Source organism: Blennius ocellaris (assembly GCF_963422515.1).
Source record: "Blennius ocellaris genome assembly, chromosome: 6".
Classification (NCBI taxonomy): domain Eukaryota; kingdom Metazoa; phylum Chordata; class Actinopteri; order Blenniiformes; family Blenniidae; genus Blennius; species Blennius ocellaris.
In genome coordinates, this window is record NC_137655.1 from 22,719,467 (window position 1) to 22,746,218 (window position 26,752).

A 26,752-nucleotide genomic window follows, 5' to 3' on the forward strand; every position below is an offset into this window, starting at 1 on the left:
TTTTAAGAGCAATTTGTGAGAATAAAAAGCTCTCACATTATGTTCCCTGGAAAATCTAAAACTGAAAGTCTGAAGTGATGTATTATCAAAAGATTTAAGAACTGCTTGGCAACCTGGAAGTAAACGGTTAAAACGCTTGCGTGTGAGTCTTAATGCAGTGAGACCTAGAATTTACAGTGTGTCAAATGCATTTCTTTTGTTTTTGCAACGCATTTCGGGGGCGAAATGCGTGGAGCGACGACACTTGTTAAAAGCAGCCAGTCTGTAATTACTTAAAGAGCAGGGGGGGGATTCCTGCCTCTCCTAGCTGGAAATGGGGTGACATTCGAGGTGCACAGAAGGAGGGTGATTGGGTGCAGTGTTGAGGGCACTCAAGGGTAAAGGAACTTCTTAATTAACAAACACTCCCTGCCAGGGAACCATCTGCCATGCTAGTCAAAACATTATGCTGGATACATGCTGCCTCGAGAGAAGTACAGAGATATATACACGGATCAACATGCATTACGGTTTACAGGCACGCGAAGAAAGATGTTCAAGAAATAAAGAAAGCATTTGCTGCTACCATACAAATATCAGGGGATGAGTTGGCCTTTTTAGTTGTAGTGGAGAACAAAATGTGTGTGTAAAGTGGATTATGAGCAGATTAAGGAAATATTTATAGTCCAGAAGATAAATACAAACACTAGAAATTGTCCTTCGGGACGAGGACACGGTTCCACAAGTGATCTCATCCAACTTTTTTCTGTTTGACATACCCTTCATTTTATCTTTTACAGACTGAAGCTCCGTCTTTTGAAGGAGAAAGAATACCAGGAACTGAAGGAGCAGAAAAATGAAAGAGAACTATCAATTCTCAAAAAGGAACTGAGCCAGCTGAAGGCGTTTGCACTTCTGGTTGTAAAAGAGCAACAGTGTCTGGGGCAACAGCTGGAGGAACACAAACATCGAGTTAAAGAACTGACTGCTATCACTGACCATATCAGAGAGGAGGTCAGCGCCGCTCAGCCCAGAGCAGAGGTGGGGGAGGAGTTCAGATCCCCGCATCACAGGCTGAAGGGCAACAATCAAGTTCCTGTGCTCCACCCGAGCTGGAGCACCATGACGGCCCCGGGCCTGCTGTCAGAGGTGGAGGTACTGAGAAGAAGGGTGGTGGAAATGGAAGGGAAGGATGAGGAGCTCACGCGCATGGCCGACCAGTGTCAAGAGCTGGACCGCAGACTAGCGAGTGAGGCCAGCCATTGCCGTAGCCTGAAAGTTGAGGTGGATAAGCTCAGCCGCAGAATCAGTGAGTTAGACAGGATTGAAGAGGCTTTAGGCAAAAGCAAACAAGATTGCAGTATTCTAAAGAGCAGCTTGGAGAGAGAGAGAGACGTTAGCAAGTCACTGTCTGATGAGCTTGATTCTCTTAAACTCAGGGTGAGAGAGCTTGAGGCAGTTGAAGGCCAATTGGAGAAGAGTGAAATGGTCATTAGACAGGACCTGAGCAAGTTGAGATCGCTGACTGTAGCTTTGGTGGAGGAGAGAAAGAGCATGGCCGAGAGGCTCCGGCAAGCCGAGGAAAAGCTCAATAGGAAGGAGGGCAAAAGGAATGAACAAAGTAATTTGGCAACAATGACAGAGAGACTGAGAGAGGAGAAGCAGCAGGCAGTAAAGAGTAAGACAGATTTAGAAGAAAAGATTAAGGGGATAGTTAAGGAAAGGAGGGGGCTGCAAGACAGACTTGAAATAGAAGAGGAGAGAAACAGAGAGCAACACAGTAAAATAACCATAATGAAGAAGAGGCTACAGGTCTTGGAGAACTGGAAAGAAAAGGAAGAGAAGTACAGCTCTATTGCAAACAGCACTGCCCATCACTGCCAACCTGAGGACAACAAAGTTAAGGAACTGACCCAGGAGCTGGATAAACTGCGAAAGAAGCTCCAGGACAAGGAGGACCTGGAGGGCGAACTGTTGAAAGTGGAAGAAGGCTTTGAGGGCCTGGAACGAAAGCTCAAGGAGGAACAGCGGAGGTCTCGAGCTTTAACAGAGGAGCTGGAGGTGGCCAAGAGAGAACTCTCTCGATACGAGCAGGCAGAGAAACAGGAGGTCAACCAGGAGCACCTCCTCCTTTGCCGTCTTCAAAAGGAGCAAGTCAAGTCGAGACTGTTGACCAGAGAAGTGGATTCCCTGAAAGAGAAACTCCAGAAACTGATGGGAACGGAGGAATCCATCTGCAGGGTGCAGCTGGATCAATCCACACTGCAGAGAAGACTATCCCAGCAAGAAGCCAGAAACAAAGAGCTGGCCACAGAGATGGACGAGCTCCTAAATGAACTAGACAGGTACCGGCGAATCAAGAATCTGACACCGGTAGCCAACAGAGACTTCTCAAACCGTCATCAGACCACCAAAGAGGTCCAAACTGAGCCCGCAGAGAGCCTTCTTCCCATCTACCGTGGCGACAGTGAGAGACTCGATGAAGAGCATGATGACGAAGACCCCAACCACAACTCTGAGGTCCTGAAAAGAAGACGCTCGCTTGTCAACAGCTTCAACACCTTGAACATTGCAAACAACAACCTGAGCCAGTACAGCAGCCACTCGGGAATCGACATGCACCAAACAGCGAATGGAGACGTGATGACGTTAACGCACACCCCTGGGCAGCCCTTACATATTAAGGTAACGCCACATCATATCCTCAACACAGCCACACTGGAGATCAGCAGCCCCACAGGAGATGCAGCCACGTCCTACACCAGCACAGCTCTCATCCCTACAACTGGAGCTTCGCCCAAGCAAAGAATTACCATTATCCAGAACTCAGGACCAAGTGCAGTTAATCCCAAGAGCTCATCTTCAAGCCCCGACCGTACCATCTCCCCGTTGAATGGAGCAGCCACCTCTCGGGTGCTGAGTCCAGACTCGTCGCGCTCTGTCACGCCCGACCACTGCAACTCACCCATTCAGATAGTTGCAGTCAGGACCTGCTCCCCCGAGCCGACAGAAGCCACAAATCAGGCCGTCTTCTGCAAGACCCCAGAGCGCCAAAACAGCTGGCAGCATCAGAAATCCAACAGCACTGACAGCAGCCCTGGTATCGTCACAACGGAGGATAACAAGATCCACATTCACCTGGGGAGCCCGTATATCCAGTCTCTGAATGGTATGACCCACGGCATCGCACAGCCTGTTGGGCCATACTATGTGCGTCACGAGCAAAGGACTCAAGTACTCGCCAATGGTTGTCACGTCAAAGGTGTTGGAAAGATTACTAGTAGCATCACTATTTCCCCTGCGAGCTCACCTGCATCACACTCCTCAAACATCACCGTCACTGGCCTTTGTGATTAGAAGCAACCACTTCCAGATGGGTCAAAGTGACATGCATCCTTTAACGATCAGCCAAAGCCAGATGTATTTTTGTAACGATGATCAAATCAATTACCTTTCTCCTTCTTTTTTGACAGTATTAGTATATAACATGATTTCCTGACTTTATCCATCTGTATGACCTGTGTGCCCGGAGCTCTGTGAGACGTCAATACAACCACATGTGTAATTCCATTTCCATATTTTTCTGTTGCATTATTCTTTTATACATGCTCATTAAAAACATTTTTTTGCTGTCAATTATTCTCTTCCCTTGAGTTTAAACACAAGCAAACTGGAACCGGTAGAGTTAGAGCAACTAGAAAAGCTGAAAAAAGTTCAATTGTTTTTCTTCAACATGGTTTTCTGACACATTGCAGCTCACAACACTTGGCGTGTCGGTTCAGGCTTTACTACTTTATTGGTGAAAACTAAGCCTTAAATATAATTATCGAAGTCTAACGCTGCACAGTATAACCTAATAGAAGTTCAAAACTTGTAAACATTTTAATACTTTTCTCAACAGCTTCCTACATCTATTAAACCATTTCCTCCATTTGTACTCAGCCACTGTGAAGATGTAACAAGCTTCAGAAACCGTTAAGCGCGTCATCTCCAGCCAGCCAAACATCCCAACTCAGGGGAATGACTGACAACTTCCTACAGCAACAGTGAAGTTACCTCTTATACATTTGTACCAATCGCGAGTTTTTCTCCAGTTCATAAATGTATGTTGGACAATTGTATTTGAGTCAAGTTGTCAGAGTGTCACTTAAATATCAGCAAAGCACGCAATAATGATGTGAAAATCAAATTGCCTATTCCTCATTTTGGCCAGTCAAACTGAAAATATGTAGGAGACAGACCTATAACAGTTCCAACTGTAAGATTTTCTGGAGGGTAAGTAGGATAACAATACAGCAGGAAATTGGGACAGTGATTGGAGATAAAATTGACTTTTTTTGATTCAATATAAATATACTTATAGCGTGCACACACGCACACGCACACACACACACGCACACGCACACGCACACACACACACACACACACACACGATGACAAAGGCTGCCATCTTGACCTCCATTTTTCAGGGTGATTTCAGGAGTGGTCAGAGTGAAATGGGGAGACGAACCATGTCCTCTGCGATTAGAAGCGGACCCACAGCCACTTGAGGTGAAGTCATAACTTCTGCGAGAACTAAACACCACACAACAAATATCAAGTCATTATCTGAATTTAAATGAGACTCGACATCCATCACTAAATTCCTTGCGACATGACTTTAAGGCTTTAGATTCAATGTATAGTATTTTATGATGCGAGACCTAATGTTTTTCAGAAGTTGGATCTGGGAACCAGAGTTGTGATGGGCTAATTAATCTAAATTAAAAAAAAAACAAGCTGACAGTACTGTGGAGAGGGCTGTGTTTCATCTCCTGCGGCTGGTGGCTGAAATCCAGCAAACTGGGTGTATGAGGGTATTAACTCCCCTGAAATCACCAACTGCTGAGGTGAGATGAGGCATCGTACAGCAGTCTGGGGCAGGACGCAGCTTGATGAAGCTTGCGAGTGTGTTTGTCATTCTCGGGAGTATTTAGCCACGAGACACATCAACATAGAAGTCATACTGATTCTTGTAAATCAATGCTTCTTTCTTAAGACTTCAAAGTCAATCCCATGGTCCATCTAAGAGACGTCAACTCTCCTTTCCTGCCCTGTCAATTTCCTTTTCTGTCAAGCGCTTGTGTGATCTAAATGTGCACAAGGATGGGATGTCAGTCAGGGTAAAGGGCCAACGTACAAAAAGACAATTTTGTACAAATGTCTCAAAATAAATAGGATTTTATAGGTATAGAAAGAATAATGAGATTAAAGCTTTAAACCAAACATTCACTGCAAAAATCTTCACACCATTCCTTCTTCTGATCTGCATCATTGTATGAGCTGTGGAAATGCACATGATCCTATATGATCCTGTAACTAAAGCGTCCTGCATCATGCTTGTGGGAAAAGTGACTGCCATGTTTTACAAGAAGAACAAATTCAGAGGAGTGAACATGATGGCGTCGCCTCCTAATAGGGAGACGTGGTTTCTTTCTCAAGTCAGATTCGTCTCCAGTCACATCGGAGGCATAGTGCTACAGGGAATCCCACAACCAGAAGACACAGTGCAAATAGAGAAATGGACAACTATACAGAAAACACATGTGAGGAAGAAAGGAGCTTGAAAATTAACATGCCTAAAACTTTACAGGTCAACGTCACCAAATACAGATTTGAATGAAGGAATTCCCCATAATGCATTCATGACCCTTTTGCTGAGTTTATTCTATTTTATCCTATTTGTCTTTTGTTGCATTTTCATTTATTTATTTTATTGACCTGGGAAACTGTGTTTCCTTATCATGTTATGTGGTTTGAATATCAACAAAAAAGAGTCTGAGATCACAATGTCACTCTTTATATCAAAAATGACATTCATATCCAGTGAAGGAATTGATATGCGTTACAAAATGTCAGGAAAAACTCTAAAGATCAACAAACACTGGTTTTCTGTCAACATTTAGATGCACAACGGACAGCTTTGAAAACATGACGGTTTATTTCTATCATCTTCCCTTTTCCCCATCATCGTGCATTTCCTCCTGGAAATAAAAGCAGCGCAAACAAAACGCACTGATCAGTCCACCACGATCAGGTTGATGGTCTCTACACAACAGGACTGCCCTCTGTTGGTTTGCACAGGGCATCAAGTTCCGCCGCAGGGAGACTCAGATGTCCAGATTGATGGCAGCAGAAAGTTATGAGTGAACGACAACTCAACGTGGGTGAAAGTAAAAGTCCAGAGCGCCAGAGAGGAAACAAGACGAACTTTCACAGTAAGAGCTTCACTTCTGTGACGACACACGCACGCACACACACGTTCCGCTAACAACAACAACCCGTGCTGCCCTCAGCAAACTAACGCCCTCCATTCTAACATGAAGAAAAATCAAGAAGCACATTTGACTTGTTTTTCATATCTGTCGTTCCACGTTTCAAGACTGCAGCTAAAGTGGCCATCAACTTTGTTAATGTGACTCGCTAGCTAACGTTAGCTTCCAGTCAGATGTGGTAAAGCCCACACTTCCTCCCGATTTTAAACAGGTCCGCACCAAACCTCCCCGACACTTTATAAGATCAGCCATACGGGGGCCGAGAGAAATACCTGACTTCTCTTCATGTGCCCACCACTCGTCGCCCAGATCGTCTCCCATCCTCCTTGATTTGGAAAACAAGACGAAACCAAATATACCGCTAAGACAGCGTGGTAGTGTTGCGTTCACGAGCACCACGTTGACAACAACACTGAACGATTAAAAACGTCGAATTTCCATCGTGCGAGCTAAACCAACGAACATGATGACGATTTATCGCAATTTAAACACAATGTAATCACATTAGTAATAATGCGATGTATAGCTTTCTGAAAATCGTTATTTATTTATACGTAATGTGTTTTTACTACACCCGTATCAGGACCCTTGAACGTAACAGTGAGGGTGATAGACTTGTATTGAAGTTTATTGAATTACATCTGTTTTATGAGTTAAAAACGATTTCGTTGCAAGACCCCCGATTATTAGCAGTTCAATGTAAGTGTAACTGCATAAGGACTTTAGTTCCTATTTACTTTCTCGACATCTTTCTCGATCTTTTTCAAGCTTTTTCCACTCATCCTTATACTATGTTGCTTACATCTATCATTTTTAACTTAAGTTTAGGGGGGAATAAAGTAGCATTTGGCACGATCACAATTTATATTATAAAAGCCAATGGAATAAAACCATAACATATTTTGTATTACCATGAATTGTGATTTTCAAACATACATAGTAAATACATATTGCACATATTTCAACATATTTTAACCTTCGTGGGTCAAATTCAAAATAGTACACCTTTAACGAATCACCTGCTCATCAAGAGCTGACTGAGAGACATTAAACTCACATGCATGTTTTTTCATAAGACTCACTCATCACATTGTTCAAACGTGTTTACCAAGACTGTAACTTCTGGTTCCTCCTATTCCCAATGCATGTTCTAAATGTTGATTTTATTTTGAGCAGAATCTCCCCTAATTCATTAATTATTAGATTTATTTGTATTGGTTAAGCAGCATTCTACTCACTTTTTGCTGTCCCATTGTTATTTTCATTATTCATGCAAAGAGACTGCAGAGATATATTATGTTTGTTTGGTTATTTTCTGTTTTGCTGAACGATTTTGAATAAATAAATGAAAATGCACAGTGGCTTTGTGTGGAAATTAAACCCATCGCCTGCATAAATCCCATCCCCATGGTGCATCAAACTCTCATTTGATATTACAATTCAAGTTTGATTTAGGTTTGTCAAAGGGCAAGGAGGCACTACCATAAATTTAATAGAGTCTGCCGTGCATGATCAGATTACAGAATGTTGGATGATATTTGGGACAATAAAGACAACAAAACAAGGTAAGACATTCAGGTAACTCACAGCAGAAAAAAAGCTCAGGCAGTAAAGTGACGCCAGTCTGCAGATCCCTGAGCTTGTGATGGACATTAAAACATTTGAAGTGGCAGTAGAGATCCATGGAACAGTGAATATTAGCAACCCTTTTCAATAAAAATGTAATTGAAATGTAAGCGGAGGAGGATGTGAGTCATACACTTCCCACGCCACAAGGTGTTTTTCATTGTGGGGAAAGCAGGCAAAGTGGACATTAATTGGTGTGACAATCTCAAAGCACATAGTTATTGAAAAAGAAAACAGTGAGACTGTGTTTTCTGAGAGAACTGTGCTCATGTTTAGGAGACAGATGTGTACAGCGCACAATAGTTGCACTCAACATATGTTAATGGGATGTGAGATGAAGAAATTGTACATACTTGCCGGGTCGCCAGTCTATCGAAAGGGGAACACAAAGAGAGAGAAATACACACACACACACACACACACGGCCATAGTAAATAGATCTGCGCACGATGGACAATAACAACAATGGCGGCTTCTCGAGTGTCATGACTCCCAGTCCATATTCTCCACGGGACTTGTGAGGTTCATAGTTGACAGTCCCCCAAAATAACACTCCAATTTAACCCTCTGTCCATACGAATGTCCGTCTATTTGCCATTGTTAATGTTTGCAAGCTTGTTCTCTGCCTCTGTCTGTGGCTTCATTACAAAAAACAAGCAACAGCACCGACTTGGGACCCAACGTAAAAACTACATTGTTTTCAGCATCTCTGCCTATTTCGTGTAAATGGACGTAGTTTTCAAAAAGGTTGCTGGGTAAACAAGAAACCGTTCTGAAAAGAAAATCACAAAAACCATGTATTTTCACATGAAATGTTGTCATGTAAACAGACCCTCAGCAAAATGCACTTGATGCCAGCATGAAATAATCCAACCTGAGCTTTCTTTTTACATGGTGAGAGTCTAATTTATATGTTGTTTGTGCATGTGTGTGCGTGCGTGTGTGTGCGCGTGTGTGTGTGTGTGAGTGTGTGTGTGTGTGTTAAAAGAACTAAACTTATGAATCTTTTATTTTTTAAATATCTTCACTCACTTTCAGCGTTTGCTCACATCTCCCATCCATTGAGACCAAGTCCGAGCGTATATACTACCCGCTCATTCATTCACATCAAATACACGTCAAGCAGTCACAAGAGGTCAGGTTTTCTTTTTTTTTTTAAGGACTGAGAACATTTAACTGGACACTTTCACTGGCTTTCTGTATGTGCATCAGTTTTTCTTGGCATGAAAGGAACTCTCATTTATCTGATGTTTCATCTTGAAGGTCATTTTCAGACACTTCTCTTTCTTCAGGGGCTACATTTGATGGTGAAAGCAATTAGGAACTGTGCCATCAACTTGGACAGATACCATATTTTACCTTCCCCAACGTCTGAGCCTATAATTTATTCAGTAGTTTTCAACATTGTCATCTCAGTACTTGGATTCAGTTCATCTGATCTAATTAGAGTTGCAGTATTATGAGTTTTGCTCAGAGTTGCAGTTCCCCCTCACTTGATCAGACATCCATCCATCCATCCATCCATCCATCCATCCATCCATCGATATTGCATAATCCTTGTTCAGGGGTGCTGATCTCAGTTAATATGTTACATTCATATGTTTTTGACAAGCCTTTCTAAGAAGAACTAATGTACCCAGGGGAAAGAGCACACATGTGCAGTAAAAACATAAAAACATGCAAACTGTGGCTCCCAACTGCTTCCTGGACTTGAGCACGGCAACGGCAGTGAGGTAAAAGTACTGCACACTCTACCGCCATGCGGCCCCACATCGAGATCATTATACAATAATGACGAATAAAGGAACATCACTTTGTTTTAGTTTCGCTTTGTTCTTGCTGACATTTAATTATATGGCCAAAAATACTCCAAAGGTTTTATATGGGCTTTTAAATGACATGTTGACCTTTTCACAGGCAATTACAATAGAACCCCATTATTAGGTGATGTGTCCATATAGGATTTGCGATACACTATTTCTACACAGTGTATTACAAAACCCATCTGTACACCCTCTGTCATTATGAGGAGAGAGAGAGAGAGAGAGAGAGAGAGAGAGAGAGAGAGAGAGAGAGAGAGAGAGAGAGAGAGAGAGAGAGAGAGAGAGAGAGAGAGAGAGAGAGAGAGAGAGAGAGAGAGAGAGAGAGAGAGAGAGAGAGAGAGAGAGAGAGAGAGAGAGAGAGAGAGAGAGAGAGAGAGAGAGAGAGAGAGAGAGAGAGAGAGAGAGAGAGAGAGAGAGAGAGAGAGAGAGAGAGAGAGAGAGAGAGAGAGAGAGAGAGAGAGAGAGAGAGAGAGAGAGAGATGGTTGGAATAGTGCCTTCTTTCCTGCAGCTGTAGCAGAGAGGAGAGGAGGAGGGATGAGTCCTCCCGGAGTAATTGTATGCATTTTTGTTTTTCTGTCGGAACAACGCATTTCTGGCCAGTCAAGGCTGTGAGATGTTTGATTAAAGCTTTGCCGCAGTAAAAAGAACAAACTGATTACCGTGGAAATTATAAAGAGTTCACAATGGTTTTGCCTTGCAACCCACAGAAAATGGAGAAAGAAAAACAAATAAAGAAGGAGAAAAGGAAGGATGCAGTCAACACATTCTGCTAAGGTCTGCCAACTTTCAGGAAGGACAATGGACTCTAAATGGCAGCTTTGTATGTAATTAAGAACTGTGCCTCTAAAATACAGCTCTTTTCCTCATTTGTCATTCTCTCTGTTCATTGTTTGGCTGCATTTTCTCCAGGAACAATGTTCTGTAAAAAGCACAATCATGGGTTTTTTTTGGTTGTTTTTTTTTTTCTCCATAGAGCTCTGGGAAAATGTGTTTTTTTTATGCTAATTAGTTACCCTGTGAAAAGGTGCACTGCTTTTTGAAACCCACTCAGAATTAAAACATCTCACTAATAATTTCAACAAAGCATTTCAGGGTGGGGGTTCAAAGTTGAGGCAATAATGGGAAAATATTATGTGTAAGGAATGGACAACGTGTAGCCCAAATTAGTTTGAATATGTTTAACAGGAATTTTTATTCCACTCATAGTTCCAAACTACAAATGAAAGAAGTATTTACACACGTTCAGATATGTTGTCTGATGAAAAGTTATGATAATCAATTCCGTTCACATTATGATCTGTTATATAAAAGACACACTGTGTGGTGAAGGACTGCAGGAAATTAAATGATGTGGCTCTAATGAATAAAACAAACTTAATAAATAGGATCAATTTGCAACTTTCATATGTGTTGTTATGTTTGTTTCCTTTGGATAAAGACCAGGTAGACCTTTTGTTTTAAAACAGAGAGCGCCTTTAATTGACTGACTGAATGACTGAACGACCTCCATGTTTGCATCCGAAAAAAATGAGCAATGCAGGATTAAAACTATAGCTTTATAATATAAAAAAACAAATAGATTAAAAAAAAAACACATGAAAATGCAAACAAACAATACAAACAATTTAAAAAATGTGGTCAGCATAAGAACGAAATTTGTCCTTGAACATAATTGATCCAAAGGGCAACATGGAAAAAGAAAAGAGGATTTTTCCCAAACGTAACCCTGTGTAACACCACAGGAGAGAAAAGAGGTTGCCAATTATTACATAAAATTACTATTGAATATACATACATACAGTACATACTGTAGCTAATTACAGCCAAATCTTTCAATACAAAAATCTTTTTAGTGATTCCGACTTTTTCAAAGCAGCCATGGCTCATTTGGTGGAGTTGGTATAGTTTTCCCATCCCATCTCGTCCTTTAAATCCTCATTTCTCCCTCTTAAAGTTGAACGGTCCTTCGGTGAAACACTGAATTCCAAGTTGCTCCCAGTGGTCGAGCCCCTTGTATGGCAGCCATCGCCACTGGTGTGTGTTAACAAGTGAATGTAACTGCAGTGTGAACCAGTGTGAGACTGATGAGGTGGTGAAAATATGCTTTGTACGTGAAATCCATTTGACCTTCATGTGTCTGTTATGTTTACATTTTTAAAATTTGGCAGGATATTGGAATTGTATGCTTGAAGCTAGAGCAAAACCACAGAAAACTGTCACTACCAACCCCCTCCCCCCAGGCCAGGAAGAGCGAAGGCTCAGCCGGGCTAGCCACCCTCCCACCCCCAGGAGCCCCATACCCAGCCCCCCCGGGGTGCCACGCCTGAGCCAGCGTGCCCCCCCGTACTCCAGCCGCACCCACAGTGGTATCTCAAAGATTACATTTGAGATACTTACAATTTTTTTCTAATCATGTGACTTTATATAGTCAGTCCAGAAAAACAAGCCAATATATGTCATTTCTATGTCATTTGAATCTACACTTAAAAACTTTACTCTCCCATTTCCCTCTATAGAGCTTCACGCGGTCATTTGAATCTGATATGATGCGTTTCCACAGTTTGGATCAGGTTTTACATTTAAGATCACATTTATCTGCTTTCTTCATCTATTTAGTTTTTTTTTTTGTTTTTGTTTTTTTGGAAACTCTCATTTGGTCTTGTTGCCTTCATGGTGTCTCTCTGTGCCGATTGCAGTCTTTTATGCACGCTTCCACCTGTGTGTGTAATTTCACTCTCTCCTTGAATATATAATTGACAACTTAGAAATAGGTTTAAGTGGGTATTTATCATGATTATCATTGTTTCAAGGAACAGCAGCAAAGAGTTTAGCAGCTCCCAGCTGGCGGTGCAGAGCAAAGAGTATATAAATACACAATATGAAATGTTTCTATAAATAAACAGAAGAAAGCAAAATACATTGGAGGCTCAGACTGAAGACTTCATGTAAGATCTTTATCCTTGTGACATGTTTTTAAATTATGTTTTGCTAGTTTCTTGTTTCATTGCTTATTACCTCAATGTTTCATCCTGATGTGTGTTGAACTATTTCTATTTGACTTCATGTTTGGATTTCTGAATGAATGTGGCGTTTTCTTTTGTAGTGTTGTCTCCAACCACAGCAAAACACACCCACAATCAAACTAAGTTATTAAACATACAAAACCATAGAAATCAAGATTTAAAACAAAGTTTCTCTGCTAATGAATTTCACAACAGATGAGCCTGAACGCAAATGCTCAGTCACCCTTATTAGTGACGAGTTGGGGTTTGCGCACAACTTGGAATAAACCTGTCGAAGGATTTGTAGCAGCAAACATGCTCAAAGAAATTAGAAATAAAAAAATAAAAAAAATGAAAAAGCTTGCAGGAACCTGGACACTTTAGGATTTAAAAACAAGAAATAAAATGTTAAAATGAAGGGATGTACCATTACCACTTTTTAAAAGACCAAGTACTGATACAGATACTGAGTTAATGCCATAATGTCTAATTCATACCTCTTATGCAAAGGCTAAGCGTTGCTGTGAACCATATTTTAGCAGAACGTCATTTACATCCTTCCTTACTTGTTTTCATTTCCATTAATATTAAACATCCTCTCCAAACATCGTCTGTGATCTTACCTGCTGGCCAAGTTGCTGATGGACGAAGTCACGTGAGACTCGCTGGGTTGTATCAGAGATCTGTTACTTACAGCAGGTACAGGGATGATGTGGAGCCTTTCTGTGGAATTTGCATGTTCTCTCTCAAGCTGTTGTGAATGCCAATGTGTATAAATGTGACCCGAAGTCGAACAACACGGTAGAGCAGATGGATGAAGATTCTCTCTTCTTTTCCAAATCAGCCGGCCGAAGAAAGGATGTGATCCTTGTGGCTCAGTTGTAAACAGGACTCCATAACCTTAATGACCTCAAGATCATGATAAAACTCATGATTTCAAACCTATTTTATATTGATGAAAATTTTGCATTTACTGGTATGTTTGCTATTGCAACACGCACGCACACACACACGCACACACACACGCACACACACACGCACACACACACACACACACACACACACACACACACACACACACACACACACACACACACACACACACACACACACACACACACACACACACACACACACACACACACACACACACAAAAGAGAAACGATGATGCAAAAAGATCCTCAAAAGAAAAAAAAAAAGTTGTAAAGGTTGTCAGAATACCAAAAGAAGACTTACATTACTGTAATTAAAAGCGGGCAGCTGTCTCTTCGTTCCTCGGTGATTGCAAGCTGTGGAGCATCGGTGTTAATGTGTTTATTTTGTTGTAAGCAGCTGTTCCTCCACTTTTTTGTTTTAAAGATCACAATAAGTGTTATTTTCTTTGGTTGCATTCTCCATATTTTGTTTTCTTTTTTCTCCTGCTGAACACGGAGGAAGTGAGGAAGGACACAGACTAATTATGTCTCTGAAAAGTTCTGTGCTGATTACAAGACATCCACAGAGGCATCGGCTTCCTACCTGCTCTCAGTGTAATAAGTTTCCAGAGATAAAAATGGATCCTTTCTTCTTTATTAAAAAAAAATGCTCCGTGACTCTGTTTACTTTTTCTCTTTTTCTTTTGTCTCGTCCAAAACAATCAATTCAGTTTCAGGTTGCATTTGCCCAGTAAGAACAAAAAGTCAGAACATGTATGCTTTGGTGTGACAATGCTTTTGAGCAATACGTCTGACATCTTTGGAAAACTTGATCATTTGCCTTTTCAAATAGATAAAGAGTGTGCATTTGTGGGATTAATTGTATTGAGCTTCTTTTAACTCCAGGTGCTGAGAGATTCTGTCGGTGTCTGATTTTCACACCTAAATGCAAAGATATCGATCGTTTGTGGATTCAAACCGGGGTCAATCTTTTCTGTGTGTTGTCATCTCGAGATACATTGTTTTCCTTACACAGCTAAAAGAAACACGCATGTGAGATTAATTAGTGACCCTGGAGTAATGGACCAGTGTATCCATGCCTGAGCTGAAGAAACCATTATAGAAGATCAGTAGATTGATCGTTTGATGTTGATTGGTTAGTTTGTTTACCTGTTGTTCAGAAACTTTGTACAAAAATACAACTACTATTCAGAAGAAAAGCTTTCCCAACGTGAACAAAACAAAACTCATGAGTCAAATGAAAGTGAACTAAAATACAATGACTGTTATGTTGGTATGCCACCGGCAGAACAGGGGGGTCAGCAAGGCAGGCAGTGGCTTGACAGCAAGTTTCGCCACAAGTATAAACAGCCAGTGACCTTGAGCTATCGAAAACTTCACCACACGTAACCCACGCTGCTCTTCAAGTTGCAGTTGTATTCATGAGCATCTGGCAGAGCCTGACCTACATGGAGAAGTGCTGCAGCCTCAGCTCATGACACATATTCATTTGTTTCTTTTACTCTTATGTTTTCTGGTATTCAAGTCATTTGTATGTGTCTGGGTGTTATAAAGTAAGAAAAAAATAACAGAATCTGCATGAAATGAGCTGAGTCAAAATGGTAAAAGACTCATGTTTCATGTGTGTGAACCAAATGTAAAAAGTCTTTCCTATTGATCCAAATGTGAAACCTCTCTAAATGCCAGAAGTGGCCTTGTTTGTTTCATGTGTCCATGTGTCGCTGGCCTCCGATGGGATTAACAAGTGAATAACCTCCTGTAGATGCATCAAGGGGTGAGACGAGGTGTATGTCAGAGCAGGCGTCGTTATTGTGAAGGTCTCAGTTATTGTCACCCTGGCCAACTGTCTGGCCACATGGCTCAGGCTGCATCTGGCGGTAGTGTTGAGGCAGCACACTCTCTGACATGCACAGACAACGACAACAACATCTTGGAGGTCACAGCATGTCACATTGTCCGATTGAATTTTCAGATTACACACTGGCATTTCACAACACCACAGGATCAGTGTTGATAGTTTTGAGTGAGACCTTTACAATCTTTGAGACATGTGATGGTGGAATCTATAAACATTGAAGACCAGTGATGTCGGTAATGCGTTAATTAGTAACGTGTTACTCTCATATGACCACCTTTTTCAGTAACTAGTAATCTAACGCGTGACTATTTCCAAACCCGTAATCAGACTAAAGTTATTTTTCCAAGCCACTGTGCATTACTAGTATAGTTTCCCGCCGGACGAGTTTCTTGTCTGCAAAGCCGCTTTATTATTAAACAGAACCCAGCCACTCCTCCATTCTCCTCCACCGAGAAGGACACACGCAGGGCATGCATGCATGCAGACACCAAAAGACACGCCCCCTTCTCTACTTAGCCAATCAGAGGCCAACCCGCTGTGCGTTCAGGTAACAGAAAAGAATTGGAACCAACCATTGTCATCAATAAACCTTATCATTGTAATAAACCCTCTCTTTTTTAAATCAATCAATCAATCAATTAATGAAAGACTTTATTTGTCCAAAAGGGGCAATTATGTCGTATAGAGCAGGCAGTGCAAATAAATAAAGACATAGTGCAACAACAAACTACAACTACATCTCTGGGTAAATAAATACCAGTAATAGTAAAATTGTGCTAATAAAACCGTGAGTCAGATATAAATACAACAAAGAATGAAGGTCAGAGGTTAAGTATGTATAAATATGGTGCAGGAGGCAGTGATCAGCACAGTTTTGTTATAATTTTTATGTTCAGACGACGTTGGTGTTGTTGGCAGCTGCTGAAAGTAACTAAAAAAGTAACTTATAATCTAACTTAGTTAATGTTGAAAACAAATAATCGGTGAATTAACTAAGTTACTTTTTAAAGGAGTAACTAGTAATCAGTAATCAGATTAGTTTTTGAAAATAACTGTGGCAACACTGTTGAAGACCTATCTGTCCTCACCTCAGGCCCTATAAAAAGTGATTTTTTGTTTCTTTTGATTTTGTTTGGAATGTAATAGGGATTCAAACACTGATGTTCCTTTATGGGTTTATTGACTCAAAAATATGCTTGATAACATATTAACAGTCTTGAGCTTTGTTCTCTGTTCCATCATCAGGTTTTGTTGTTCCAAGCATGTTGTTCCTTTCATTTAGTTTTTCATTCTTCATATTCCAGGTGGAGAAAAGTACATTTGCATTTGAATGATTGTTTTTGTTTTAACAAAATGTTAAATTTTATTTATTTCTTCATGAGATGCCATGCTTTTGAGGCAAATGCATTAGTGAGATGAGCAGTGTGCTCGAATCCTGACAAACCATTCTGCTTTTGACTCTTGTTTTGTGTTATTTACTGGATAGAATGATTGTAATGTGAAGAAGAAGAACGTACTCTTAACTTTATTGACCAGAAACGAGCAAACATAAGCTTGAGGTTTCATTTAGATGAATTTATTTACAAGTTTGGAACACACAAGGATGGAAAGAGGCAGAGACTTACTCCTTTATTTCCTCCTCCTTGCGTCCTTTCTACTTTGTCTCCTCCACCTCTTTCTTGTGTCTCCTGACAGCCTCCTCCTGAGTGCATTCAACTGGATGTCTCTGTCCACCAGGACCTTGGTGCCAAGCTGATCCTCTCCTCAGCTCTTCGGACTTGTTGAAGCGGCTCCTCTCTCTGCTTGAAGCTGTCCACCTTCAGCTTCACCTCCTCCTCCAGACGGGGGAGGAGGCTTTTGCTCGTCCGCTCAGCATCTGTCTGATAACGCTGGAATGGAAATTGTGGAAAAGGTCATCGGTTTAGTTTTAGAACGACCAACTTTCATCTGCAACTTGTCATTCCAAAGCGGTACACATCCAGACAACATGAAAATTGCTGAGGTTGTGCATAATGTTGGAAATAAAGTATAACAAATGAAAGGGTTATGGTTAGTTCATTTTGTTTCTCGTGTTATTTTGAGATTCTGATTGATTCCAGGTCCCTTGACTTCTTTTCACTGTGTCTGATTGCTGCTCCCTGCCCTGATGTGTTTCACCTGAGTGTCTCCAACTGCTTTCTGTGGTATACTCTATGTTCTTCAGTGTGCTCTGGTTGTTGGTAGCTCCGCACTGTCTCGGTCTGTGCTCTGTATGTTTGGACATTTCAGCCTCTCATTGTATTCTCTTGGGATGTTGAGGTCTTTGTGATTTTTAGTCGTTTTGGTTTTTGGTTTGCTTCTAAAAAAAAAGGCTTCTGCTCCTCCAATGACAATGTCTGACATCCTGAGTCCTCCTTCCACTGCACCTGAACAATGTATGTCTTTTCTTGCTGTAGGCTATTAAAGGCTGCAGCTTATCTTTTCAAACAAAAGTATTTAATCATTAATCGTTAGCTGGTTAAATGAAAAACCTGCTTTTTTCATGCCTATTATACTCTCAGTTTTTAATGCAGCATGTTTAGAAAGGATTTTTGCAAATTAGGAAAATGCAACGTAGTGCAAGCGCATCTTGATTATCTCACATAGTACAATAACACACGACCCTGACAACAGTTATATTCATTTGACAGTGGCAGTGTGGTAAGCTTTCTAACAAGGAGGTTATAAAATCACCCGCATTTATTTGTCTGTCTGTTAAATAGATATCTCAAAAACTCATGAGCTGATCCTCATGAAAATTGGTACACACATGCATTTTGAACCCATAAGATTTTGGTGGCGATCCAGATCAAAAATAATTGTTACAAATTTTAAATGAGCTACTTATTGTTTCATGCTCAGCCTGCAACTACATTGTGGGAAGTGGAGTCGGAGCACGCTTTTGTTTTGGGACGTGTAGTTGGCCACAAGTGAGTGAAACCCCATAATAATTCTGCTTTCTCAACTACGGTTTGGATCATAATGTGAAACAAAGTACCAATCTTGTCTTATCTTGTGTTCTTTCTTTTATGAAATAAAATATTGGGATCACCAAACTAAATAAATGAATAAAGGCAGTTGATGTGGATGTGGAATATGTGTCATTTCCCTGTGTCCATGTCGACCCCTGGCGGAGGTCAGAAACCTCTGATTGCTCTTGTTTAGAAATGCAGTGCAGCTCCACGTGCCGCAGACTGTTGCTCACAATATAAGTTAGTGGGGTGAAAGGGTCACCTCTCATATCCTGCATTTCCGAATGTATTAAGGGTAACAGTCAACATCAGACCAATCAGCAGTCAGAGCAGAGACCAGTGCAGATAAGGAGATGACTGAGAAAGATAGTTTGCATGTAATTACTTTGGTTTGGTTTTCTCCATTTTACTTTGGCTCCATTCACCAATTCAAATACTTTTCTTTTTTAACTGTAATGTGGCTGTACAAAAGAACCAAACATTTGTTGATGGTTCTTTTTTGTATCAACTGCTTAATACCCATTGTTGGAAATTTGTTATCACATCTGGCCGTAATGCAGTGGATGTGGTATATGTATACATAATGCATGATTATGCACACTTTAGCAGTTGCTAATTTCCATCTCATCGTTATGTATATACACCTAATGTTCGTGGTGTATGAGTTCTATTCAAATGTACAATCGTGACTGAATTTTGCATCTACTCGAAAAGGAAAAACATTTTATTTACTTTTACATGGTTTTAAACAAATTCAGTTAGGATTTGGTTGAGATCAGACGAAGGTTAGGGTTAATGTCTGTGACGGAGTGTCATGTGTCTGGTGAAACTATTGATGGTGCGCTCAATGTGTAGCCGACATCTTCATGCTGTACATATGTTAAATATTACAATGAGTTCAAACTGATACACTCCATGCAACTATCAATGTAGAAGAAACTTTCAAGAGATCTTCACAAAAAAGGAGAGCATTGAAATTAAACCTTTCTAAGATGTCACACATTTGATAAATATGATATTTTGAGATGTAAACACAAAGAAATTATGTAATTGCCACAGGTTAAGGGATGGATGAACAGATAATGATAGCAGCAAGGATTCTATGTTTGATTTCACCCGGTAACAGCAAAGCAAGAATGGTTGAGGCTCTGCAGGTAATGAATGTAAGCCAATATGATGTCTCTTGAAGGTATGAAAACACAACATGTCATTGTCAGTTCCTCTGTAATGGCCTGGCACCCTGCCCAGAATGCACCTGGGCCTTTGCCTGGTGGTGGCTGGGACGGGCTGCAGCCTCCCATAGTGCTGGTCCAGATCCAGCAGGTATGGAAAATGGATGGACGGAGGGCGTCAATATGACTGATGGCAAAGTGTCAAATTGCAAATTTGGCCGTTCGATCTTCTTCCAGACAACGTAAGAAGGAATATGTAAATATGCAGTACAGCTGTTATCAAAATTAGCCTTTGTTCACATGAAATCACACATTTGCAGTCTCATTCAGTCCATTTCATCTTTTATTCTTCTCCAGCAGATGGAACAAAATATGTGAGCCCCTCGAGAGGATGCCCCAGCTTGTTGATGCTACAGACGTCGGTGCGGGAAGACTGACAGGATGTGTTGTTCCCTCCCCAATTATGGTAAGTGATGAGAAAGATTTCTGTTCGCTGTAGAAGTGACGGCGGTAAAGGGCTGAGGGCCAGCTATGCAGCTGGGAGATTGGTGACGCGTACATATTTTTTGCCTCAACACGTACATCACCAAAGGGACACCGAGGAGCACAACAAGGTGAGAGGGGACTTCTGGGTAAATGCGCCTGTCAGACAGGACCTTGCTACCTGTGTGGTGCATTGCGACGCGGCCGAGACACTTGGAAAATGAACAAACACCTGTGTTCTTAACTAAATGAGGCTGGGCGACTCAAATGTAGACTGCTAATGAATCGGCTGCCACTTGTGTAATTGCAAAAACAAAGGTTGACCCAATGTTAATTTGGAGCTCCCCCCCCCCAACATATAAAATAAGTACTCTTATTCTCAAGTTTAAAAACATGCAGAGCATAACCCTTTCTAATGGCACTTCCCTAGAAGTATCGTGCTTTCGCCTAACTTTATGCTCCACCAGCATGCTGAGCTCTCAAAACAAAGCATTCAGCAACTCAGTAATCTTCATGATTAATGAATTATCTGGAGAAATTACTCTCGCATCCACTTTTAAACAAGTTCACATCCAGGCTTTAGTTATGTTCTGTTTATTTTGTGACTGTTTACTCACTATAATCTCAGTTAAGCCTCAAATTAATTGGGTTTTGCTCGCAATTCAGCAATACCTTTGAGACGTAGGTATTCTCTTGTGTTCTTTGTCTGTCATAAAGACGGTGTTGAAGTGGCGCAATTTAGCCATACTTGGACAAACAGTGGTGGAGCAGTGGCTTGTGCTCCCGCTTCCCAGTGAGGGTGGGCTTCCCCTGGGATTCCTCCCACAGTAGAAAAACGTGCGTATGAGGTTAGTTGGTGACCCTAAATTAGCGCTTGGTGTGAATTGGGTGTGTATCCTGTGATAGACTGGCCACCTGTCCAGGGTGAATCCTGCCCTCGCCCATAGTTAGCTGGGATAAGCTTCAGCGCCCCGCGACCCTGAACGGGGATGAACGGTAAAGAAAATGGATGGATGGATGGAGTAACAATCCAATCTGCGCCACATTCAGCATTAGTCTTGAGAATAGAGTCACTTAAAGTCCTCCAGAAACAAATCAACACAGAGACTGTTCTTGTGTTTAAGGCTCATTTGTCAGACTCTCAGTAATCATCAACAGCAGAAATCACTGCCAATGTTACTGGATTCAATTCTGGCCATGAAAAGACCAAATACTTCAAATGGCTGCGTATTGATTGTTCGTCACCAATGAAGAGTTGACATTTACACAAATCGGAGAGTCTCCATTGTTACGGAAAGCCAGATCGATGTTCTCTATTGTGAAACAATTCACCCATGAAATGTAAGAAAAATGGGACACTGTATTAGCAGATGCTGTCTTCAACGAAAATGAATAAAAGGAAAAGTGGTCGGCCAGATATGTGATTGTTTCCTTTGCATGGCAATGTAGGAAAGCGTAAGTTGTGTTCAAACTCAAGAGATGCACAGTGGAATAAACATTGATGGTTGAATATTGAAGTATTCACGCTGGCACCTTGCGTGTTCTCCTTGCTATTCTTCTTCCCAATGAAATATTGTCTTTCTTCTGAATCCAGAAAGAGACTGATTTCTGCCACATTCCTGTCTGTGCTGGATTACGGACATGTTTTGTATATGCATGCCTCCTCTGGTAGGTGACAGTCCCTGGATACAGTCTATCATAGATCTCTGAGGTTCATCACCAGTTTTAAATGTCTGACACATCATTGTCTGTTGTATACTTGTGTTGGATGGTCTTCTTTATATGCTCATTGGTGCATTTTTATTTATAAGTGTGTTTTAGGTCTGCTACCATCCTAACTTTAGACCTACATCAGTTAGAAACACGGACTTTTATAATCTTCCCTTGCAGGATCTTTCACTTCCTGTTTCTGAAGTCAGAACTGAACTTGGGGTTTGTGGCTCCATCTGCTTGGAACAAACTACGAAAAACCCTGAAACTCAAAAATCTAGTTTCGCTGGACTCTTTTAAAAAGTTGCTTTGTGATGCGAGACAAACATCTGCAGATGTTTTGAATAATAGACTCAATTTTAATTTATGGGCAAATTAAAAACGTTGTGCACATTTTTTTGATGTATTCACATTTTTCATCCCAGTTCGGCCATTCCCAGTTAGTTAGACGATTGCTGAACGGACAACTCGTCCACGGACAGCGGTCGTTAGCTGCGCTGTGAAGCTCCTCTCCATTATTATAATAACTCGTCTAAATTACAGGCGTCTATCTGGGAATGTTCGATGTGGAAATCGTCTAACTGGGAATTGTCAATCTGGGATGACACCTATATGTTTAATGTGTTTTATTTTTCCATGTTATGTCTGAACATTTTATGTACAGGTGCTTGTTTTGGCCAGGACACCGTTGAAAAAGAGATTTTAAATCTCAATTAAGTTTTTCTGGTAAAATAAAGGTTAAATAATATTTTTGTTTTAAAATCCAGTTTAATTTTACAATCCAAGGACGTGCATGTTAGGTGAATTAATGACTTTAATTTGATACAAAACCGGCACGTGTGTGAGAGTGTCCTATTGTGTTAGTTATGTGATCTGTCAAGGTTTATGCTCCCTTCAGCTCTGTGTTTACTGGAATAGACTTCAACCCCAGGGACTTCAATAAAAAGACAGATGGAGTTCTGGTGCTCATGGAGACGGTAATATTAGTGTGATACTAATGGTAGTTTCCTTTAAGTCCCATTTCATTCCATGGTGCTGTTTCAGTTCTTGCTATATTTAGGAAAGAAAACGTTGATTTAGAAAACAGCAACACATCATCCAACTACTTTAGATTCAGGCCTTCGATCAAAGAATATATCTTTTTAAAAATGAAAGTAAATAAAAATAAAATATTGCTTACAATATTACTGCAGTCCTGCCATCACAAAGTTTCACAGCCTTTAAATTTTTTTTTTTAATCTTTATTAACTAAAGATGTCAACATGCAAAAGTTCACCAAAAGGCAAAGACAACATTTAAAATTACCTTCAAAAACAACTTGTTTTATTGACCGAATCCTGAGGTTTGAAACGTGATGACAAAACCATATTTCCTCCAATTTGGAAAAATCTAAGTATATATATATATGTAAACAGTTGTTGTGGTGATACAAAAAAAAAAGTATTTGTTTGGCACAGACTAGAGCGAAGACCAGTGGCTTGATGAAGCTGTAATCCAGAATATAATCCAGTGGAGTGTAGGCCCCAGATCTGCTTCCAGATGGTAAAAAAATAAGATTATTATTTGTGAGGTATGAACATCTTTATTTTTTTGTGGGGTTGGGGGTGTAGACTGATTCCTTCAGGTCAGGGGTGACAAACACATTTTATTCCGGGGCCGCATGCAGCCCAGTTTCATTGTGTGAGTGTGTGAGTGGGCCAGACCGGTACAATAGTGTCATAATAACCTGGAAATCAAACTTTACAATTTGACACATTACAGCTTGAGCATTCCCAAAACGCTTCACACAATCTGTTGCACACCAAATGGATTGGTTGCCACGAGAGGTGTGACACACTATTGGAAGCATCTCTTTGGTTTTACTAGCTTTTACAAGGACACATAGACAAGGAGGGATGGGGCATCGAACTTCCAAATGTGGAATTGCAGGATGAGTCGCCGAGTCATATTGACCCCCTAAAACCACTTTTTAGCAGCTATCAGCAGTGTCAGCTTTGTTTTAACGCGTTAAATGAAATCTATTATAGTACAAACGTCTGATTTAGAGTTGCAGATGTATATTCAAAGGCCTGCTTGTATGAGAGGGTCTCGTACGGTTTCTGACTCACTCAGTTTGTTTGTAATTTCACAGAGAAACAGGTCATTGTCAGACGCTCACTCCAGACACGAGAAATGTTAAGCTTGTATTTTATTATAGGACTTTGATTTAGTTGACTAATTGCTTTTGCTCAACTTGACAGTATATTGATCGTTTTATAATTAAGTAAAGGTTAGAGAAAAGAAAAAAAAATCCAGTAAAAAACAAAACAAAACAATTGTTCACAATATTTGCATTGCTGTCGCTTTTCGTGAGAAAATGTAGCTGACATAGTGACAGTTTTCATACAACTTCTCTCAGCCTTGAGAAACATTTTCTCCTGAGATAACACACCTGTATTATGCTGTGTAATGGTAACGCTGCGCAAGATGATATATTTCCCTGGATGCAGGAGACAAGCTTTGTGCCCGCTTTCAACCCCACGTCTGAAATGAAAACATGACATGAAGCTTTGAAGTTGCCAGATCTGACTGACGGTTTTCAGCCCAAACAACAAAAATCCATCTCACTCTGTAAAAATGATCCCAACTCCTACAGATTCTGATGTTGAAGTTGTTGAATTGTCACAAGGAGAAGAAGAAAAATGGGAACATAAACAGGCTCATAATTCTTCAAACATTCTACTTAGATTCCGTGGTTATTTTATCAAAGTGGACTTTAGTTCTTTCCATACAAAGGGACTGTGGAAGTGAGAAAACATGCATGCTCATTCTGCTATGGCTCCCTTTACCCCACGTCCAGTATCACACCGTATCCTTAATGTAAATCAGAAATGGCTCCTGAATGCGCAAGACATCACATGTGGCGATGATGAGACGGTAAACGAGAGAACGAGGAGAATGCAAAGAGCACATAGGAGGAAGAGGAGGGCGAAGCAGCGAGAGGGCACGCCGGAGGTCATGAATAAAAGACGAATGGAATAATTGAGGTGTTTCTCAGCTTGGCACAGGACGTCACTGCGTGGGTATCAAAGAGATTAGCAACACTGAATCACGTCTCTCTCACCTTTTTTTTTTTTTTTTTTTTTTTTAATGTCTTTGTCTCTTTTTCATTGGACTGTAGTCTTTCCCCGAGACCACACATCGCAACCACACACTCGTGGATGCACATGCAGCATTAATAAGGCTGATCATGTAGGTGCAAACACTATGGGGAATTTGCATGGTGCAAATTAGTTTGGATCTCATTCTTCCAGAAGCTATTTGCCCCTCGCCGCCAACCCTCTGTAAACGTGTGAGTGTGTCTCATGTGTGTGATATTATCAAGGAAATTCCCCGCTCCACCAGCACATCGCGTTCTGTTCGTCAGAAGCAGCCTGGAACTAACTTCCTTGACAAAAACAAAAACAACGAATTAAAAACAAAGAAAAAAATAAAGGACAAATAAAACATTATTTGAGCGTTCACGCTCGGTGCTCATGTAGGATAAACCAGACCAGGGTGATGCTTTACACTTTGTTCAATAATGCAGCGTGAAGGACTGCGAGTAGAAAAGTCCTTTATAGATACAGCAGCAATTCATTTTCTGATCTTTGCTCAGATAGTGACTGTGAGGGACCTCGTCGTGCTTTCTGAAAAGCTGTTTCCGAGAGGAAAATTTGTCTTGTCATGGTTCCACGGCAGGTCTTTGTGGCTTATTACCATTCTGCAATCAGGTCCTGAGCAGCTGCTTCCATTGATAACAAACATTGATGCATTTGTCAGTAATTGTACGGAGATGCGAGGACCTCTACATACGCAGATAAATACTGACGCATATCTGCTATATGCTGATCTGGGGGGGGGGTCTAGCCCCACACTTTTTCTACTGTATAAATATTCTGCGAATGTTATCTGAAGCCCCAACACTGAAACGTGGAGTGTCACATTTTCCTCCAGCATCAACTAAAAACTTAATCTCCGGAAATGTCCCACCAGCTCTTGCTGTTGGGAGGAGAATTTTACAAGTAGGGACACAAAGGATTTTATTATTCTGCTTTTTCTGCTGTCGGCACTGATAAGAATATGAAAAGCACACTGCCAGCGCAAACTAACCAGAAATAGTATAACATCTCCATGGTTTAGTCAGAAATAACAGCAGCTTTAAGCCGCTCTCACTGGCTCTGGAACAACCGTCTCGTCTCTTGTGCGTTCACAACATTAATCTTCTACAAGAGGAATTACTTTATGTGACCTAAGATGCCATTTAAAGATCTCCAGTAATGACGTGTCCTAAAAGACTGTAGCACCATTAAGAACTAATTAATTGCGGGATCAGGCTAATGGTACATTACTGCCATGTTAGCCAGCTTTTAAAATGGCCTTGACTGCATATATATATCTCGGAAATCCTGAATCTATCTCAGAAATCCTGATCCTGGATTACAAATTGAACTGAGGAGGTATCATTTTTTTTGGTTGTTGTTAGTAGAAGGAAAATAGTGCATAGATAGATAGATAGATAGATAGATAGATAGATAGATAGATAGATAGATAGATAGATAGATAGATAGATAGATAGATAGATAGATAGATAGATAGATAATTATTAGATAATTATGGACAAATCGAGATAAAGATTCCAATAAATAGTATATATAAAAACAGGCTACTGTACAATAATTAAAACAAGAAAATCTGCTATGCAAAGATGAAAAAAAAACAAACAAAAAAAACCCCAATGTACCTCTATAGATATGTGTATTTATTGACTCATTAATAGAAGTACAAAGGGCACTTGGTTGAGGGCAGACCTTTGCCAACACCACATTTGTCACCATGG

At 40.7% G+C, this 26,752-nt stretch overlaps 2 protein-coding genes across 3 annotated transcripts in view; one reads left to right on the forward strand and one right to left on the reverse strand.

Annotated features, from left to right (window-relative positions):
* Nucleotides 1-6,641, reverse strand: part of cmss1 (cms1 ribosomal small subunit homolog) — a 33,735-nt gene extending 27,094 nt beyond the window's left edge. For both annotated transcript variants that reach the window (XM_080498372.1, XM_080498373.1), the window contains exon 1: nucleotides 6,566-6,641. In XM_080498372.1, the coding sequence (XP_080354498.1) occupies nucleotides 6,566-6,614 (49 nt within the window). In that variant the 5' untranslated portion in view covers nucleotides 6,615-6,641. The remainder of the gene's footprint in view (nucleotides 1-6,565) is intronic.
* On the forward strand, nucleotides 783-3,615 carry LOC308131163 (filamin A-interacting protein 1-like). Its single transcript, XM_080497779.1, has one exon. The coding sequence runs from the start codon at nucleotides 1,102-1,104 to the stop codon at nucleotides 3,334-3,336; it is 2,235 nt and encodes a 744-aa protein (XP_080353905.1). The 5' UTR covers nucleotides 783-1,101; the 3' UTR covers nucleotides 3,337-3,615.
* Nucleotides 6,642-26,752: the final 20,111 nt, after the last annotated feature.

Coding starts and splice junctions, on each gene's coding strand:
- LOC308131163 (XM_080497779.1), top strand. CDS start 1,102: ATGACGGCCCCGGGCCTGCTGTCAGAGGTGGAGGTACTGAGAAGAAGG.